Source organism: Ranitomeya variabilis, chromosome 7, assembly GCF_051348905.1.
Source record: "Ranitomeya variabilis isolate aRanVar5 chromosome 7, aRanVar5.hap1, whole genome shotgun sequence".
Taxonomy (NCBI): domain Eukaryota; kingdom Metazoa; phylum Chordata; class Amphibia; order Anura; family Dendrobatidae; genus Ranitomeya; species Ranitomeya variabilis.
The window spans coordinates 11,387,637-11,407,234 of NC_135238.1; the positions used below are offsets into that span (position 1 = coordinate 11,387,637).

A 19,598-nucleotide genomic window follows, 5' to 3' on the forward strand; every position below is an offset into this window, starting at 1 on the left:
CTCTCACACATGCGACATTATATTTACAGGTAACACAGTCCGGACCCACAACTGTAAAACGCCAATCATGGCTGACAGGAGGGAGCGATGGCGTGTGTACAATACAGGAGGACCATAAACATACACAAACAGCCGCACAATTAGCTCTCTATAGACCCTATAAACCCGTCCCTGACAGCCGCTCCTCGCACACATTTGGACAATCCCTTTTTCCTCCGCGGGTCTCTAGTGTCTGGGATCTCCCATTACTGAAGAAAGTGACTCTTCTCTTACTGCCTACTGAAACCAATACCGGTGACCAGTGGTCATCCATTGCAGCGGATTTTCCCGACATGGTATCCCTCCCCCACACCAGAGGGCAGGAAGGAGGGGGTGTCCAAATTTCTGCAAACCTCCAATCATTTCACAGACATTATATGAGGTGACATCGGGGACTTTTAGGAACTCTTGGTTTCATGAATTTCCACCTACGGACATACGGGCTCCCACTGACGTAGAGTCTCCCGCCTACAACGGTGCCCAGCAAGAGTACCCAGTCACAATACGGTGTCCACAAAACAGGAGTCATCTCAAGCCGTAGGGCCCTAATGAGACAGTTACCTGTGCACGGGGGCATAGTATGGTGGGAGTCATAAGGGCGGTTAACCCGGCTGCCAAATTCCACGGGTGCCCAAAATTTCCCCCTTTTAACACCCTTGTCAAATGATTGATCCAGCGCCAATTAATGCTTCTTCTTGGAGCAAACGCACCTTCCCATCAGCCATCAAGCTAAATGAGCAAAGCAGCCAACAGATGCCTGTTTCTATGCAGAGCACAGCAGTTGAGTTTGCGCTCTGCATAGTCAGTGACTGAGATGACAGAGGCTGAGTAAGGGGGTATTGAGTCATGTGCTGCACTCTGCTGTGCTGCACTCTGCTGTGCTGCTACTTCATGCTTCTCTTTTCAAGAGTCATTTTGTGAAAGGAGAGTCGGAGACCTGCGGGGAGGGATATGCCAAAACTTACATTAGCACACACTTTTTTCAACCGTAAATAGGGCTAGAATTAAAGCTAGGGTTAGGATTAAAGCAAAGGTTAGGGCTAGGGTTAGAATAAGGGCCAGGGTTGTGGCCATGGTTAGGGTTAGGGCTAAGGTTAGGGTTCTCTCTTGTTATCAGGATTTTATCACTTATTATATTTTTAATTGCTGTAACTACCGTAATATTTTTTTATTGTTTTATTTTATTTGGGCCTTGTCGCTTCTATATTCTTTTGATATTTTTTTTATATTTTGGTAGCGCCCTTAGTGTTTGGTCCAATATAGTTTTTTTAAGATTTCAGTTATGGCTAAAGTTAGGGCTGGGATTACAGTTAGAATTTGGGTTAAGATTACAGATAAAGTTAGGGCTTAGGTTTAGATTAGGGCTAGGGTTACATTTAGGACTAGGTTTAGGATTATGGAGAAGGTTAGGGTTATGGTTTAGATTAGGGATAGGATTACAGTTAGGACTAGGGTTAGGAATAAGGTTAGGGCTATGGTTTAGATTAGGGTTAATATTTGGGTTAGGTTTAGAGCTGGGGTTAGGATTAGGGATAAGGTTAGGGTTTAGATTAGAGATAGGGTTACAGTTAGGACTAGGGTTAGGATTAGGAATAAGGTTAGGGCTAGGGTTTAAATTAGGGCTGGGGTTAGGATTAGGAATAAGGTTAGGGCTAGGGTTTAGATTAGGGCTAGGGTTAAGATTAGGGTTAGGTTTAGAACTGGGGTTAGGATTAGGAATAAGGTTAGGGTTTAGATTAAGGCTAGGGTTACAGTTAGGACTAGGGATAGGATTAGGGATAAGGTTAGGGCTAAGGTTCGGATTAGGGCTAGGTTTAGGTCTGGGGTTAGGATTAGGGATAAGGTTAGGATTAAGGCTGAGATTAGGTTTATGGAAAGTAGCGCAACATTTATCTGGCACCATCAAAAAGCCTCGTTCTCCGGTAGCTAGGACACTCGCTCTAGGTTTATGGTTCGGGCCATTGTCAGGTCTAGGGCTAGGGTAAGGGTTAGAAATAGGGCTAGGGCTAGGGTTATAGTTAGACTAGAGTTAATGTGATGGTTAGGCTTAGGCTCAGGACGAGGTTAAGAAAATAGTTATATAAATAAACGCAAAAAATATATAAATAAGTAAAAAACTTAATGAATAACGTTTATTTTTTTAATTATATATTTGATTTCAGAAAAAAAGCTGGAAAAAAAATAAAAGTGAAGCTTTAATTCTGTGAGTATTTTTTACTAATATAATCCATGTGTTTGTCTGGTGGGAAGAGCTGATGGAGGGGTGCAGTCCACGGATTAGGGGGTGCGCTGACAGCACACCCTGTGCCACTGCCGCTGCGCCTCCTATAGCTGCACTCCCTGGTGATCAATTAAAGGGATAGTCCACATGTATCTACTGAAGACGAATAATCAGTCTCTATACATTGTGCAATACGGCAAAAATGTCTGCACCTCAGCAGTTTCTACGGGCCGACCGCAGAGAGAGGTTTTTATACAATTTCATGGAAATATTTTTTCTTTCTTTGTAAATGTGAATCTGAAAAGAAACAATGACAAAAAAAAGTGATCACAGCATAAAAATATCAAAAATAGCGGAATCTAAAATCTGCTCAAAAACAAAGTTAAATCCTAAAGTGAAAATTTATAATAAAATAAATAATATATTTAAAATTATGAAATATAAATGACGAATATGATCAAATATCAGAGTTATATCCATAAAATAATAATAAAAAAATAAATCTACCCTTATTTATTGGGGGCCGTCTGGTCAGAATATATTGATGAGGTATCTACAGGATAGGTGATAAATATCAACTATATGGGGTCCGACCGCGCCGGCCCCCGCCGATCAGCTGTGACAATAATAGAGGCTGGCCGGCAGGGACCTCCATCCAATATGTCTCCATCTGGCCCCCGCCGGGGCTCGTCACAGCTGATCGGTGGGTGCCGGGTGAAGGACCCCTCAAATCTGATATTGATGACCTATCATGAGGAGAAGACCCCTTTATAGGGTTATTCCCATCACAGCTCAGGGTTGAGAGAGATTTTCCTTAACTCCCATAGAAATTAATGGAGACAGTGTAATACAGCATGTAACCCCCCCCCCCCCCCCCCAAAAAAAAAAAAAAAAAAAGAAAATAAAAAGAAACTGGAAATAGATAAACATGAGCGGCCTCGTTTACCAAATCTTCGTTCCAATTAAAGCTCGGCTTTCATTTTAACAGAACAGCCAACCAGAGCTGAGCTTTCACTTTACCAGAGCAACGAATCAGAGCTCAGCTTTCTTTTTACGACAGCAGTGTTAGAAATAAAAGCTGAACTCTGACTGGTTTCTAGAGGCAAGCAATCAGAGCTCAGCTTTCATTTTACCAGAGCAATCAATCCGAGCTGAGCTTTCATTTTACCAGGGCGACCAATCAGAGCTCAGCATTCTTTTTACTACAGCAGTGTTAGAAATAAAAGCTGAACTCTGATTGGTTTGTATAGGCAACAAAGATAGTGCACTAATGTCAGACTGTATTATATTTATACTGCATATACATATATTTGTTACCCAGGGCAACCAATCAGCGCTCAGCTTTGCTTTCAGTTTACCTCAGAAGTGTGAGAAATGACTGAGGCCGCCGTCTCCTTGCTGTCAGTCGGTGTTTCTCTGTGGAGGGCGCTCGTGTGTGAGCCTTACATGGCGGGTTGTGATAGTGGAGACGATGGGACACAGGGTCCTTCGCGGACCCACACGACTCTCTGTCGGTTTGGTGCAGAAGTGACGTAACACCAGACCTGTGGTCAATGGCAAAAAAACGACTTCTCTCCTTTCTTATGGAGACGTCTCCAGCACGAGCGGGGGGAGTTCAGCACTGGAGCAGCGGGTTTCACTGTTACCGTGTCATCGTCGTCATTTTTCACTTCCCTATGATTCTCGTGGCCAAGGCCAGAGGCTCTTTATAGTCACGCCAGAGCTTGTAAAGTACATATGTGCTGGCCCACCAGCCCCGACGCACGTTTCACCCAAGGCTTCTTCAGGGGACAATTTCCATTATTGCCATCCCCATGTACATTTACATTATGTGCTCACTATAAAATACTGTTATGCAAGCACTATGTGGCAGTATCATGTAGGGACTGTATGGTTTTGTTATTTGCGCACTGTATATGGTATTATTTTATATACACTGTGTGGCAGTATTATGTTATTATAGAAGTAAATACGGTAATTAACCCCTGAAGCACCTCAAATGTACAGCGTCTTCTCTATGGTATATGGTCAGATATTCAGATCCAAAATATCTATAATAGCGTCATTATGGGAACACAGAATCCTGTCGTGAAGGAACTTGTAGACCTCCATGCCAGACACATAGGACACTTCTACTATCTCATCATTCGTAATAAGATTTTTCTATATGATAAAATACATTTAGGTAAAGACATTTATTTGACGATGTTCAGAAAAAACTTATTGAGCAAGAAAGTGGATAAATTTAAAACTTTTAACATTTCATTACTAAATTATCTATGAATGGAACCAAAGTGGTTTACCTCAAATGTAAGGCTACTTTCACACTAGCGTTAACTGCATTACGTCTCAAAACGTCTTTTTTCAGAAAAAACGCATCCAGCAAAAGTTTTTGCTGGATGCGTTTTTTCCCCATAGACTTGTATTGGCGACGTATTGCGACGGATTGGCATACGTCGTGTCCGTTTTACGACGGATGCGTCGAAATTTGGCCACACGTCGTCGGCAAAAAACGTTGCTTGTAACGTTTTTTGTCTCCGCCTAAAAAACGTGTCGCGACGCATCCTGTGGCATACGTCGTTGGCTACAATGGAAGCCTATGAGCGACGGATGCGTCGGGACACGTCGTACGACGCAATGCAGCGCTGCAATACGTTTTTTTGCACTGAGCATGCTCAGAAGCTGGATTTTGTTGCCAATTGGCCAGACACCCCCAAATCTATATAAACCTGGCCTGGGCCTTCAACCCCACATATGCCAGCAAGACCCAGAGAGAAGACTGCCAGCCACAAGACCCCAGCCAGCCACGTATTTAAGTGCCACGTATATAAGTGCCACGTATATAAGTGCCACGTATTTCAGTGCCACGTACTATAAATACTATAACTACGTGGTTATACGTGGCACTTATATACGTGGCACTTATATACGTGGCACTGAAATACGTGGCACTTATATACGTGGCACTGAAATACGTGGCACTGAAATACGTGGCACTGAAATACGTGGCACTTATATACGTGGCACTTATATACGTGGCACTTATATACGTGACACTTAAATACGTGACACTTAAATACGTGACACTTAAATACGTGGCACTGAAATACGTGGCACTGAAATACGTGGCACTGAAATACGTGGCACTATGACTGTCAGAAAATGTTCATTAAACGGTTAGGGGTGAGGTTAGGGGTAGGGTTAGGGTTTGGATCCCTTTATCATCATCCGTAGTTCATTAATCGGATGTATCCAGAGTCGCCTCCGTCTCCGTTGCTGCAGAAGCATCCTCCGTTTTTCCGCTGCCGCCTCCTTCTCCCGCACTATGATGTCCAGGCGATTCGTCTCAAAGATAATGTCGGTAACCAAACTAGCAATGCTCACAAGAACACCTTCCATCGCTGCCACAAAACTAAAACCCTCAAAGATGGGCTGTAAAAACAGTAACTATATAGTTTTCCATATTTTCCAGTAGCCAATCAAATTTGGGAGCCTCCCTTTTAAAAACGGATCAGTCGTAAAAACGGATGCAACGTATGCAACGCATCCAGTATTTTCGACGGAAACGTTTAACGGATTTGCGACGGATCCGTCGAAATGCTGTATGCGTTGCATACGTTTTTCACTTTTTTGACGCATCCGTTTTTTCGGCAAAAAAACGGATTTGCGACGTAATGCAGTTAACGCTAGTGTGAAAGTAGCCTAAGACTGCCATGTTGTAAATTTGGGAAGATTGAAACATATCAATTTCTCAAAAATATGTAACAGTTTCCTGTGGTGAGTGACTAGACAATCAACCCAAAAGACTATAGGTGTAAAAAATAGATACCATAGTACATAAATATATCACAACTCACGCAACTACTATAATACTGCCCCCGTGTACAAGAATATAACTACTATAATACTGCCCCCGTGTACAAGAATATAACTACTATAATACTGCCCCCGTGTACAAGAATATAACTACCGTACTATAATACTGCTCCTATGTACAAGAATATAACTACTATAATACTGCCCCTATATACAAGAATATAACTACTATAATACTGCCCCTATGTACAAGAATATAACTACTATAATACTGCCCGTATGTACAAGAATCTAACTACTATAATACTGCCCCCTATGTACAAGAATATAACTACTATAATACTGCTCCTATGTACAAGAATATAACTACTATAATACTGTCCCTATGTACAAGAATATAACTACTATAATACTGCCCCTATGTACAAGAATATAACTACTATAATACTCCCCCTATGTACAAGAATATAACTACTATAATACTGCCCCTATGTACAAGAATATAACTACTATAATACTCCCCCTATGTACAAGAATATAACTACTATAATACTGCCCCGTGTACAAGAATATAACTACTATAATACTGCCCCTATGTACAAGAATATAACTACTATAATACTGCTCCTATGTACAAGAATATAACTACTATAATACTGCTCCTATGTACAAGAATATAACTACTATAATACTGCCCCTATGTACAAGAATATAACTACTATAATACTGCTCCTATGTACAAGAATATAACTACTATAATACTGCTCCTATGTACAAGAATATAACTACTATAATACTGCTCCTATGTACAAGAATATAACTACTATAATACTGCCCTTATGTACAAGAATATAACTACTATAATACTGCCCCTATGTACAAGAATATAACTACTATAATACTGCACCTATGTACAAGAATATAACTGCTATAATACTGTCCCTATGTACAAGAATATAACTACTATAATACCGCCCCTATGTACAAGAATATAACTACTATAATACTGCCCCTATGTACAAGAATATAACTACTATAATACTGCTTCTATGTACAATAATATAACTACTATAATACTGCTCCTATGTACAAGAATATAACTACTATAATACTGCCCCGTGTACAAGAATATAACTACTATAATACTGCCCCTATGTACAAGAATATAACTACTATAATACTGCTCCTATGTACAAGAATATAACTACTATAATACTGCCCCTATATACAAGAATATAACTACTATAATACTGCTCCTATGTACAAGAATATAACTACTATAATACTGCTTCTATGTACAAGAATATAACTGCTATAATACTGCTCCTATGTACAAGAATATAACTACTATAATACTGTCCCTATGTACAAGAATATAACTACTATAATACTGCTCCTATGTACAAGAATATAACTACTATAATACTGCCCCTATATACAAGAATATAACTACTATAATACTGCTCCTATGTACAAGAATATAACTACTATAATACTGCTTCTATGTACAAGAATATAACTACTATAATACTGCTCCTATGTACAAGAATATAACTGCTATAATACTGCTCCTATGTACAAGAATATAACTGCTATAATACTGCTCCTATGTACAAGAATATAACTACTATAATACTGCTTCTATGTACAAGAATATAACTACTATAATACTGCCCCTATGTACAAGAATATAACTACTATAATACTGCCCCTATGTACAAGAATATAACTACTATAATACTGCTCCTATGTACAAGAATATAACTACTATAATACTGCTCCTATGTACAAGAATATAACTACTATAATACTGCTCCTATGTACAAGAATATAACTACTATAATACTGCTTCTATGTACAAGAATATAACTACTATAATACTGCTCCTATGTACAAGAATATAACTACTATAATACTGCCCCTATGTATAGGAATATAACTACTATAATACTGCTCCTATGTACAAGAATATAACTACTATAACACTGCCCCTATGTACAAGAATATAACTACTATAATACTGCTCCTATGTACAAGAATATAACTACTATAATACTGCTTCTATGTACAAGAATATATCTACTATAATACTGCCCCTATGTACAAGAATATAACTACTATAATACTGCTCCTATGTACAAGAATATAACTACTATAATACTGCTTCTATGTACAGGAATGTAACTACTATAATACTGCCCCTTTTGTACAAGAATATAACTACTATAATACTGCCCCCTATGTACAAGAATATAACTACTATAATACTGCCCCTATGTACAAGAATATAACTACTATAATACTGCTCCTATGTACAAGAATATAACTACTATAATACTGCTCCTATGTACAAGAATATAACTACTATAATACTGCCCCCTATGTACAAGAATATAACTACTATAATACTGCTCCTATGTACAAGAATATAACTACTATAATACTGCTCCTATGTACAAGAATATAACTACTATAATACTGCCCCTATGTACAAGAATATAACTACTATAATACTGCTCCTATGTACAGGAATATAACTCCTATAATACTGCCCTTATGTACAAGAATATAACTACTATAATACTGCTCCTATGTACAAGAATATAACTACTATAATACTGCCCCTATGTACAAGAATATAACTACTATAATACTGCTCCTATGTACAGGAATATAACTCCTATAATACTGCTCCTATGTACAAGAATATAACTACTATAATACTGCCCCTATGTACAAGAATATAACTACTATAATACTGCTCCTATGTACAAGAATATAACTACTATAATACTGCCCTTATGTACAAGAATATAACTACTATAATACTGCTCCTATGTACAAGAATATAACTACTATAATACTGCCCCTATGTACAAGACTATAACTACTATAATACTGCTCCTATGTACAGGAATATAACTACTATAATACTGCCCCTATGTACAAGAATATAACTACTATAATACTGCCCCCTATGTACAAGAATATACCTACTATAATACTGCCCCTATGTACAAGAATATAACTACTATAATACTGTCCCTATGTACAGGAATATAACTACTATAATACTGCCCTCTATATACAGGAATATAACTACTCTAATACTGCCCCTATGTACAAGAATATAACTACTATAATACTGCCCCTATGTACAGGAATATAACTCCTATAATACTGCCCCTATGTACAAGAATATAACTACTATAATACTGCCCCTATGTACAAGAATATACCTACTATAATACTGCCCCTATGTACAAGAATATAACTACTATAATACTGCCCTCTATGTACAGGAATATAACTCCTATAATACTGCCCTCTGTGGCCTCTACTCATGCATCTTGTCGTGTTGCTCGCCCTGGACGCCGGGTGCAGCATGTTGCAGAGAGCGTGGTAGCGTTGCATCCTCTCACTATTGCACAATCCTCACAATGTGACGGTCTTGTATCAGTAGAAATCTCCGCTCTGCGTCCTTCACATGTGAGGAGAGCACTGAAACCTGTTCTCTCTCTCTGTATCACCAGAAACGTTTCTCTTTAGATTGTTTCGCTCTCATTTTCTTTTTCATTTTTTTGCTGTTTTTAACTTTCTCGTTACTCACGACTCTGATTTTGGGTTCCTCTTTATGAATCCCACAATTTTTTTAGGAGTTATAAAAAGTTTATTAGATGACTAAGCGTTACTGGTAATATTAGGTTTCCCTCTTAGAATAAGTACAAAAATTGCCCTGGCCACTATTTTAGAATGTATCAGGTCAGGAAAAGTCGCGTGCCCCTGTAAGGATATAATGAGAAAAGGAATAGTGAGGAGTGGAGCTCTATGGTTTCTTGATTTCCATGTAACACTTTAACAATAGAGATGAGAAACACATAATACACAATGTTATAGCGGATTTTTCCAGTAAATGTTAGCTCCCAGGCATCTATAATGGAAGCTTCAGTGTGGGTATATTGACGACGTTATTCGCTGCAAGGTCCATGACATTGATGATGGCAGCTGTGGTAGCATCCCATGCAAATGGACAAAAGGCACCGCTGAGCCAAAATGTTCTTATTAACACATTTACTACCCTAGACCCCCAGGGTTGTTCCTTTTAACATTGTTAGCACCCTAGACCACCAGGACTTAAGGCTTTTATTGCCCTATTCCACCATCAATGTTCGGATTAACACTTTTACTGCCCAGGCCCACTGGCGATGCTTTTATTAACACTTCTAGAATGGTATACTACCATCGATGTTCCTGTTTTTTAACATTTTTATTGCCCTAGACCTCAGGTAATATTCCTATTAGCACTTTTACTCCTCTAGACCACCAGGGATGTTCTTTTTAACACTTTTATTCCCCTGGACCACTAGTTAAGACTTTTACTGCCTTACACCATCAGAGATGTTCTTTTTAATGATTTTACTGCCCTAGACCACCAGGGATGTTCCTTTTAATGTTTTACTGCCCTAGACCACCAGGGATGCTCCTTTTGGTGCTTTACTGCCCTAGACCACCAGGGATGCTCCTTTTGGTGCTTTACTGCCCTAGACCACCAGGGATGTTCCTTTTTAATGTTTTTACTACCGTTTCCAGAGGTCTTCATCATATGGGGCTGAGTTTATCGGCTTCCTGGTGGACAGCGACCACGGTGATCAATCCTTATCCAACACAGAAATACACAGGCAACGCAATCGTGGCTGAACTGCAATGCTATGAAGTTCTGCATCTATTTGATAGTTCCTCAATTTTGTGTCATTATATTTTGAGCTGTGGAGGAAACCCCAATTGTGAGAAATGTGAACGAGGGAATCCCCATACTAGACCCCAAATAACGAGAACAGGCAATGCGAAGTTTCTCTAAGGGATCAGAAATGAAAGTCTTCAGGGTATAAAATCCCAGATGGAGTCTTCAGAGCTCAGACACACAAGGAACAGGTCCTCGGACAAGGTCTACACTCACGATGAACACCATAATTGCAGGTAGGAGGCTTCTAGGTCTATGTGAAGATCAATTTGCACTCTACAAAAGACTATCTGGTCTGTGAAAATTAGGTAGCCTCCATCAACAATGTCCTGGCAATCACTGACCTTCATTATTTCAGCACCTTATCTGCACCATAGATTGTGAGGAGGGGTAGTTTTTATTCTTCTTTGGTGGCAGCAAAGCACTTGCATGAGGATAAGGATCAACCTTCAGAGTCCAAGTCTTGGAAAATGTCAAAAATCCTTGACTTTTATTTTATAGATTTTTTTCAAATTAGGATATACAATATAGAGAAAAAGACCACAAATAATTAATAAGATGGGAGATTGCAGACAAGCGTCTTCAGACAAATAGGTCTTTGTCTTTTGTGGGTTTGACTTGATAATATCTTGCTCAAAAGGAAGGAAATTTGCAATTTCCAAAAACAGCCCGTAGATGATTGTGGAAGGAAGATGAGACAACGTAGAGAAAGGGAAGGGAGTGGAAAAGGCAAAGAGGAGAGACGTCGATCAAGAAAGTAGGCGGCTGTGACTGTCGATGAGACAGAGATAACTGGGAGAAGACATAGACATGAAACGCAGGGAGACGTGAAGGCCAATTTTTCTTCTAAGACAAGCAAACTTGGAATAACCTTGGTAAATCGACTCAAGGAAGGGAGATCAGGTCTCCTGTACATACAAGGAGATTGTTGTGTCCTATCACAAATTCTTTGCTTTATTTATACAGGTGGATTCTGGTTGTCCATAATTTTCTCCAGCATGGTCCTTGGGTGGGTAGCGGAAGGGGCTCCTATAAGTACCAGCACTCCACCGAAGAGCGTCAACCTCGGCCATGAATTTGGGAAGACATTAAAACTGTCCAGGAACCTCTTACGGGAGAGCAGACTGTTGACCCATCAGTATGTAAGTGACTAATATCAGCTGTAATTCTTTTATCAGCGACTGTTCAGAGTTTCGGTACTTTTTTTTGGATTTTGCCTCACGAAACCTCCTTCTTGTAGCACTTAATGTATTATGAGGCTTGAATTTTAACTTCCCCAAAATCTGGAATGATTTTCCGTAATTCTATACTACAAGTCACAAGCTTTGACCGTGATGCAACGTAATGTTTTTATACAAGGGATTGTCCACTTTGGGCAGCCCCTTATGTTTTGTCCACATGTGTAAAATTAGTCGCTGGGGTCCTAAAGCAATGCCTCTACAAAGACCATCAAAACTAGAAAGCTGCTATAGATTTCAAGAGATGTTGGGGTTAATTCAGGGTAAAGAGTCACCTTTGGTAAATAAAGGGAACCCTAAATAACCCTAATCATGGACCTTCATTACCTTTGTAGGATGCTTTACATGGGGTCTGTCTGAAATGTCAACTCTTCTGACTTATTTGTCTGACCTGAAGCCTTCTTCTTATATGGAAGCTTGAAAAAAAATGCACCTTCTTTTTGAAGGTGTTCATTTTCTCGTCCATTCTTCAATTCATCCAACGATTTTCTCCAAGCTCAAGCGTTGATGTTCTCCTCAATGTTTTTACTATTGTAATTTCTGTTTTTGCTTCATGAACACTTATTCTTTAGATAATCATCTTCATAACAACCGTTCTGTTTGTCTTTAGCGTATGTGGAAATTGCCAGGGTCCCACCTGGACTTCACAGGAACCTCACTGAACCTCACCTCAGTTGCTGTCAACATTACTGTATGGCTGAAGTTAAAGGTGAGTCTTGGCTGTTCTCTCACCATTCCATTCTTTTCTTGACCCTTAATGTCTTAGCTTATAAACTCTTCTACTTTCTTTAGCCAAGTGACCGTCTCAGGTTCCTCAGTGATGCTCTCCAGGTCTATCCCGTGTATTTGGAGGAGCTAGAGAAGTGGGAGAAGAGGGAGACCAAGGAGGGCTCAGCGCCACTCAAAAGAAGCATCTCCTGCGTACGTCTTGACCTCCGAGATCTCCTGCATCACATTCATAGACAGGTCAGTGAGCAATCACAAGCATCATTATTGGTCACCAGATTTACCTCCATTCAACGGTTAAGATCAGATGGGTGATATCCTGGGGATTTTAGATTATTCTATCTCCTGAATAAAGGAAATGTTTAATAATGCTTCATCTTCTATAGATGTCATCACTTGGACTCAATCATACCAAAGCTTCGTCCCCGGAGAGTCTATGGGGTGGTGCCAATGACTGGTGCACCCGTGTGAAAATGTACCAAGTTCTTCGTACCATGGAACAAACCCTACTTCGGGCGGTGAGGGAGTACACCATATTGCAACGTTTCCATGGCTGAAAGTGGGGATAAGTTTGAGTGTGGGGGAAGTGGGTTGTTACTCATGTGGGTTCCTTCATCCTCCCAATTCTATGGATAATACTGCTGACTGATACACTATTACCCCCTCATACTGTAAGCTGAGGAAGGTGAGGCGGGACGCTCAGCTGGGAAAAGGCGGGAAAAAATCAGGACAATGACACATCGATAACCCCAAGTGTCAGTGTCATTATCCTGTACCCCAAGTGTCAGTATTATTACACACCCCGAGTGCCAGTGTCACTATCCTGTACCCCGAGTGTCAGCATCATTGTCCTGTACCGAGTGTCAGTGTCATTGTCTTGAACTTCAAGGACCATTTTCTGGTATCAGTGACCTACGGTAATTTGCCAGTTTCCCAGCTGATGATCTCCCTCCTTGTCTTCCGCCTCCTCCGTTATCTGTTCTGACAATATTTATGATGTTATTATATGTAATTATTTATTATTATTTATTGCCTTGGATATTGCACTGACATTCGGACAATAAGCCGCAGATTTTCCGGATGCTTCTGTGACGAGTAATGGGCAGTATTGTCGCTTTCAAAGCGTTTTCTCACCGTGTTACTTGTCGTCGAATGAAACACATTGTAATGGTTATTGCACTGCCGAAAATCCTACAAATGTGAAGATTTTATCACTTTTACAGGATATTTTATATAATTTACACTTTTTATATTTATGATATATTTTATATATATATTTTTTATGGAGAAACTTATTGTTTTATCAATGTACCCACAATGTGTGCCTCTATACTACAGCCTACCAGGCTACCCAACATGTCCACCTTACCAAACCACGTCCATCAGACTCATCAAGACATTATCTAAAAGGAATCACCATGTAGACTGTTAAGCTACCAATACATATTACTTTAAAGTTGATGAAAAATGGATGATTTCAACCAAAAATATAGATTGTTGGGTGAAATATAAGAACGAACGATCGTTTGACCTGATTGATAGGAAAGAAGGTGCCCCCCTTTCCGACAGGTAGATCTTTCTGTGACAGAATATTTCTAGAGAGATCTTCCCTCCATTTATGGAGCTTCACCAAACTTTGAATGGATGTTCAACCATCAACCTCATAAGTCTAAGGAGTACGACAACCTATCACCTCAGAGTGCTACCGATGCTCCTGGGACAATCACGCTCTCATCCACCATTCCTTGTAGACATCATCTCCTATGAAGATAAACCCTACACTCTACTCCACCATTTCCTAATCTACAACTCTGATCATCCTTCAAATCGACTCAACATGTAACATGTCCCACTTCCCAACATGTCAGAGACTTCAAGATCATCTCTTCAACTTGTTTGTAGGCTCACATAAACGATCAGGCCAATAATCCGAAACAAACATTTCTACAGTTGACCCTTCATCAGTTCTACACATCAAGTTCAATTCCTATATTACAGCATCCTTCACAATTATGTCTCAGTAGGTCAACATTTCCTCACGTCATGGTCTATAACCCTCTTCATCTACATGTCCCAGTTGGCCAACTCTTCATCAACATGGCCCATATCTGCACCCACGTCCCCGATGATGTAGATAACCATCACCGACGCATTGACACGAGTCCTTCATATGACCTCGTTCCTTATCGATGTAAGACACCCAGTCTGGTCCACCCTCTTTCCCAGTTTTGTCCCACGTGGGTGGCCAAATCATCTCAGACTGGTCTGTCCTCGGAGTGGTTAATCACACCATTAGGCAATTCTGTTTAGTCATAGTCTGATTTTGTGGAAGTGCTTTTCGTTGTTAGGAAAGCCACTGACCATACATCGGAGCTTTTTTTTCCGGAAACTCAGGACTCTATTTCATCATGTGGTTCGAGAGAACTGTGTATTTTTTTTCAGATATTAATTTATGGTAAATAATGTGTCTGTTACATTTCGCGACTCTTTTATCTATTAGTTCTTGTTTTACTTTTGTTAACTTAAATAAATAAAAAAAAATCAGCATTTGGAAATTTTCTTGTCTCTAATTGATGGGTAAAAAAAAAACGTGGCTGGTTGTGAAAGCCCCACAATTAATGGTACAAGTACGGTAACCCTTCCAGGCTTACACCTTCATTATCATGTTCCTCATCGACCTCCTTTTCCTTAAAAGGAAGGATACGATGAGAACTTGGAAGATCCCTACCGGCGGCGCTCAGATCATTTGTTTTGAGTCACTGAATAATTGGGGGAAATCCTGTGTCTTACCAAAAACACAACTCACAGCCCCCCAACAAGGACGACGTATAAAAATATCACACGGTTGCCCATCCGCCATCTTGTTCACATTTGATATAAGGTACAAATACTTGGGTGGCGCAGGAGCGGATGGGTATAAGCATACAGCTAGGATGAGATATCTCACGTCACGTGTCTCCTGGATTCTGAGGGACAAGACATGATGCTTATGGGCACTTTGGTTGGTACCACACTAGGTCACTGGGGAAGAGACTATATAGAGCTGTGTGGCTCGTACAATATGGGGCTCGGTAATGTTGCTATACGGGGGTTCTGAGGTCAGCCATAAATGAGGTCTACGTGAATAGCACTGTATAGGGTCTCTATAGTTAGTAATATATAGGGTCACTGTTATGGGCACTGTATAAGATCTCTCAGATTGACACTGATATGAGGGTCTCTAGGGTCATCAATATTATGTGGGCTTTGTGGGTTATAATATATGAAGTTGTTATGGACACTGTATAGGGTCTCAGTGGTTAGCTCTGTGTGGGGTCTCTGGTATTGGCACGGTTATGGGGATCTGTGGTTGGTAATATATAGGGACACTGTGATGGGCACTGTATGGGGTCTCTGGAGTTGGAACTGATATGGGGTCTCCATGGTTGGTAACATATGGGATCTCTGGTTAGCACTGTATGGGGTCTCTATGGTTAGTAATATAGGGTGGTCACTTTGATGGTCACTGTATGGGGGTCTTGGGTTGGAATTATTATGGAATCTCTATTGTTAGTTATATATGGGGTCACTGTGATGGGCACTGTATGGGGCTTTTGTGGTTAGCTATATGGGGTTCCTGGTACTGGCACTGTTATGGGGATCTGTGGTTGGTAATATATAGGGTCACTGTGATGGGCACTGTATGCGGTCTCTGGGGTTAGCACTGTATGGGATCTCTGGTACTGGCACTGATATGGGGATTTGTGGTTGGGAATATATAGGGTCGTTGTGATGGGCACTGTATGCGGTCTCTGGGGTTAGCACTGTATGGGGTCCCTGGTACTGGCACTGTTATGGGGATCTGTGGTTGGTAATATATAGGGTCACTGTGATGGGCACTGTATGGGGTCTCTGGGGTTAGCACTGTATGGGGTCCCTGGTACTGGCACTGATATGGGGATCTGTGGTTGGGAATATATGGGGTCATTGTGATGGGCACTGTATGCGGTCTCTGGGGTTAGCACTGTATGGGGTCCCTGGTACTGGCACTGCTATGGGGATCTGTGGTTGGTAATGTATAGGGTCGCTGTGATGGGCACTGTATGGGGCCTCTGGGGTTAGCACTGTATGGGGTCTCTGGTACTGGCACTGTTATGGGGATCTGTGGTTGGGAATATATGGGGTCGCTTTGATGGGCACTGTATGAGGCCTCTGGGGTTAGCACTGTATGGGGTCTCTGGTACTGGCACTGATATGGGGATCTGTGGTTGGGAATATATGGGGTCATTGTGATGGGCACTGTATGCGGTCTCTGGGGTTAGCACTGTATGGGGTCCCTGGTACTGGCACTGCTATGGGGATCTGTGGTTGGTAATGTATAGGGTCGCTGTGATGGGCACTGTATGGGGCCTCTGGGGTTAGCACTGTATGGGGTCTCTGGTACTGGCACTGTTATGGGGATCTGTGGTTGGGAATATATGGGGTCGTTGTGATGGGCACTGTATGGGGCCTCTGGGGTTAGCACTGTATGGGGTCCCTGGTACTGGCACTGCTATGGGGATCTGTGGTTGGTAATATATGGGGTCGCTTTGATGGGCACTGTATGGGGTCTCTGGGGTTAGCACTGTATGGGATCTCTGGTACTGGCACTGATATGGGGATCTGTGGTTGGGAATATATAGGGTCGTTGTGATGGGCACTGTATGGGGTCTCTGGGGTTAGCACTGTATGGGATCTCTGGTACTGGCACTGTTATGGGGATCTGTGGTTGGGAATATATAGGGTCGTTGTGAAGGGCACTGTATGGGGTCTGTCATGATTCTCAATGGCGAGAGAACATAGCCCAGCATATATGAGAACTAGCTCTTGGAAGATGGAAACTATACTGACCATGAACTAAACCTGCCGCACAACTAGAAGTGGCCGGGTAGCATGCCTACGTTTTTTTATCCCTAGATGCCCAGCGCCAGCCGGAGGACTAACTAATCCTAGCAGAGGAAAAGACAGTCCTGGCTCACCTCTAGAGAAATTTTCCCAAAAGGCAGACAGAGGCCCCCACATATATTGGCGGTGATTTTAGATGAAATGACAAACGTAGTATGAAAATAGGTTTAGCAAAATCGAGGTCCGCTTACTAGATAGCATGAAGACAGAAAGGACACTTTCATGGTCAGCTGAAAACCCTATCAAAACACCATCCAGAAATTACTTTAAGACTCTAGCATTAACTCATAACACCAGAGTGGCAATTTCCGATCACAAGAGCTTTCCAGACACAGTAACGAAACAGCAGCTGTGAACAGGAACAAAATGCAAAAACACACAAGGACAAAAGTCCAACTTAGCTAGGAGTTGTCTAGTAGCAGGAACATGCACAGAAGGCTTCTGATTACATTGTTGACCGGCATGAAACTGACAGAGGAGCAAGGTTATATAGCGACTCCCACATCCTGATAGGAGCAGGTGAACAGAGGGGATGATGCACACAAGTACAATTCCACAAGTGGCCACCGGGGGAGCCCAGAATCCAATTTCACAACAGGGGTCTCTGGGGTTAGCACTGTATGGGGTCCCTGGTACTGGCACTGCTATGGGGATCTGTGGTTGGGAATATATAGGGTCACTGTGATGGGCACTGTATGGGGTCTCTGGGGTTAGCACTGTATGGGATCTCTGGTACTGGCACTGATATGGGGATCTGTGGTTGGGAATATATAGGGTCGTTGTGATGGGCACTGTATGGGGTCTCTGGGGTTAGCACTGTATGGGATCTCTGGTACTGGCACTGTTATGGGGATCTGTGGTTGGGAATATATAGGGTCGTTGTGATGGGCACTGTATGGGGTCTCTGGGGTTAGCACTGTATGGGATCTCTGGTACTGGCACTGTTATGGGGATCTGTGGTTGGGAATATATGGGGTCATTGTGATGGGCACTGTATGGGGCCTCTGGGGTTAGCACTGTATGGGGTCCCTGGTACTGGCACTGCTATAAGGATCTGTGGTTGGTAATGTATAGGGTCGCTGTGATGGGCACTGTATGGGGCCTCTGGGGTTAGCACTGTATGGGGTCTCTGGTACTGGCACTGCTATGGGGATCTGTGGTTGGGAATATATGGGGTCGTTGTGATGGGCACTGTATGGGGTATCTGGGGTTAGCACTGTATGGGATCTCTGGTACTGCTATGGGGATCTGTGGTTGGTAATATATAGGGTCGTTGTGATGGGCACTGTATGGGGTCTCTGGGGTTAGCACTGTATGGGATCTCTATATTTAGTAATACATAGTGGTCACTTTGGGCACTGCATTGGGTCTCAGATTGGACCCATTATGGAGTCTGTGAGTAACATATGGGGTCACTGAGATGGGCGCTCTAGGGGGTCTTCTTGGGTTAACAATGTATAGGGTCTCTGAGATTGGCATGGTTATGAGGGATCTATAATTGGTAATATATTCGGGTGCTGTGGTGGGGACTGTTATGGGGGATCACTGGTGGGGACTATATGCGGTTGTTATGGTGGGCACTGATTTGGACCTTACCAGTTGATACTATAAGGGTCTCTGTGGCTGCACTGCTATGTTATAAGGGCTTCTTGGATGGCAATCAGTGGGGTCCCTTTTTACACTGTGGTCCCTGGGGCTGGTGCTGTTATGGGGGCTCTGTGGATAGTTCTCCATGAGTAATAACATTTATGTAGGAGGTACTGCCATTATGCACTATTTACAGGGATTATCAGTAATGTGATAGGGGGTCTCTGGATATGGCGTATGTCTATTTACCCCTTTGGACAAGTCCTGCATGTCCTCCCCTATTACACAGCACTTAGTGACCACAATG

General features: G+C 41.6%; 1 protein-coding gene across 1 annotated transcript; it reads left to right on the forward strand.

The window, feature by feature from the left end:
• Nucleotides 1-11,034: 11,034 nt before the first annotated feature.
• IL27 (interleukin 27) lies at nucleotides 11,035-13,338 on the forward strand. Its single transcript, XM_077274094.1, has 5 exons — nucleotides 11,035-11,053; nucleotides 11,784-11,959; nucleotides 12,666-12,764; nucleotides 12,848-13,021; nucleotides 13,168-13,338. Exons 1-5 carry the CDS (start codon nucleotides 11,035-11,037, stop codon nucleotides 13,336-13,338), a joined length of 639 nt encoding a protein of 212 aa, XP_077130209.1.
• Nucleotides 13,339-19,598: the final 6,260 nt, after the last annotated feature.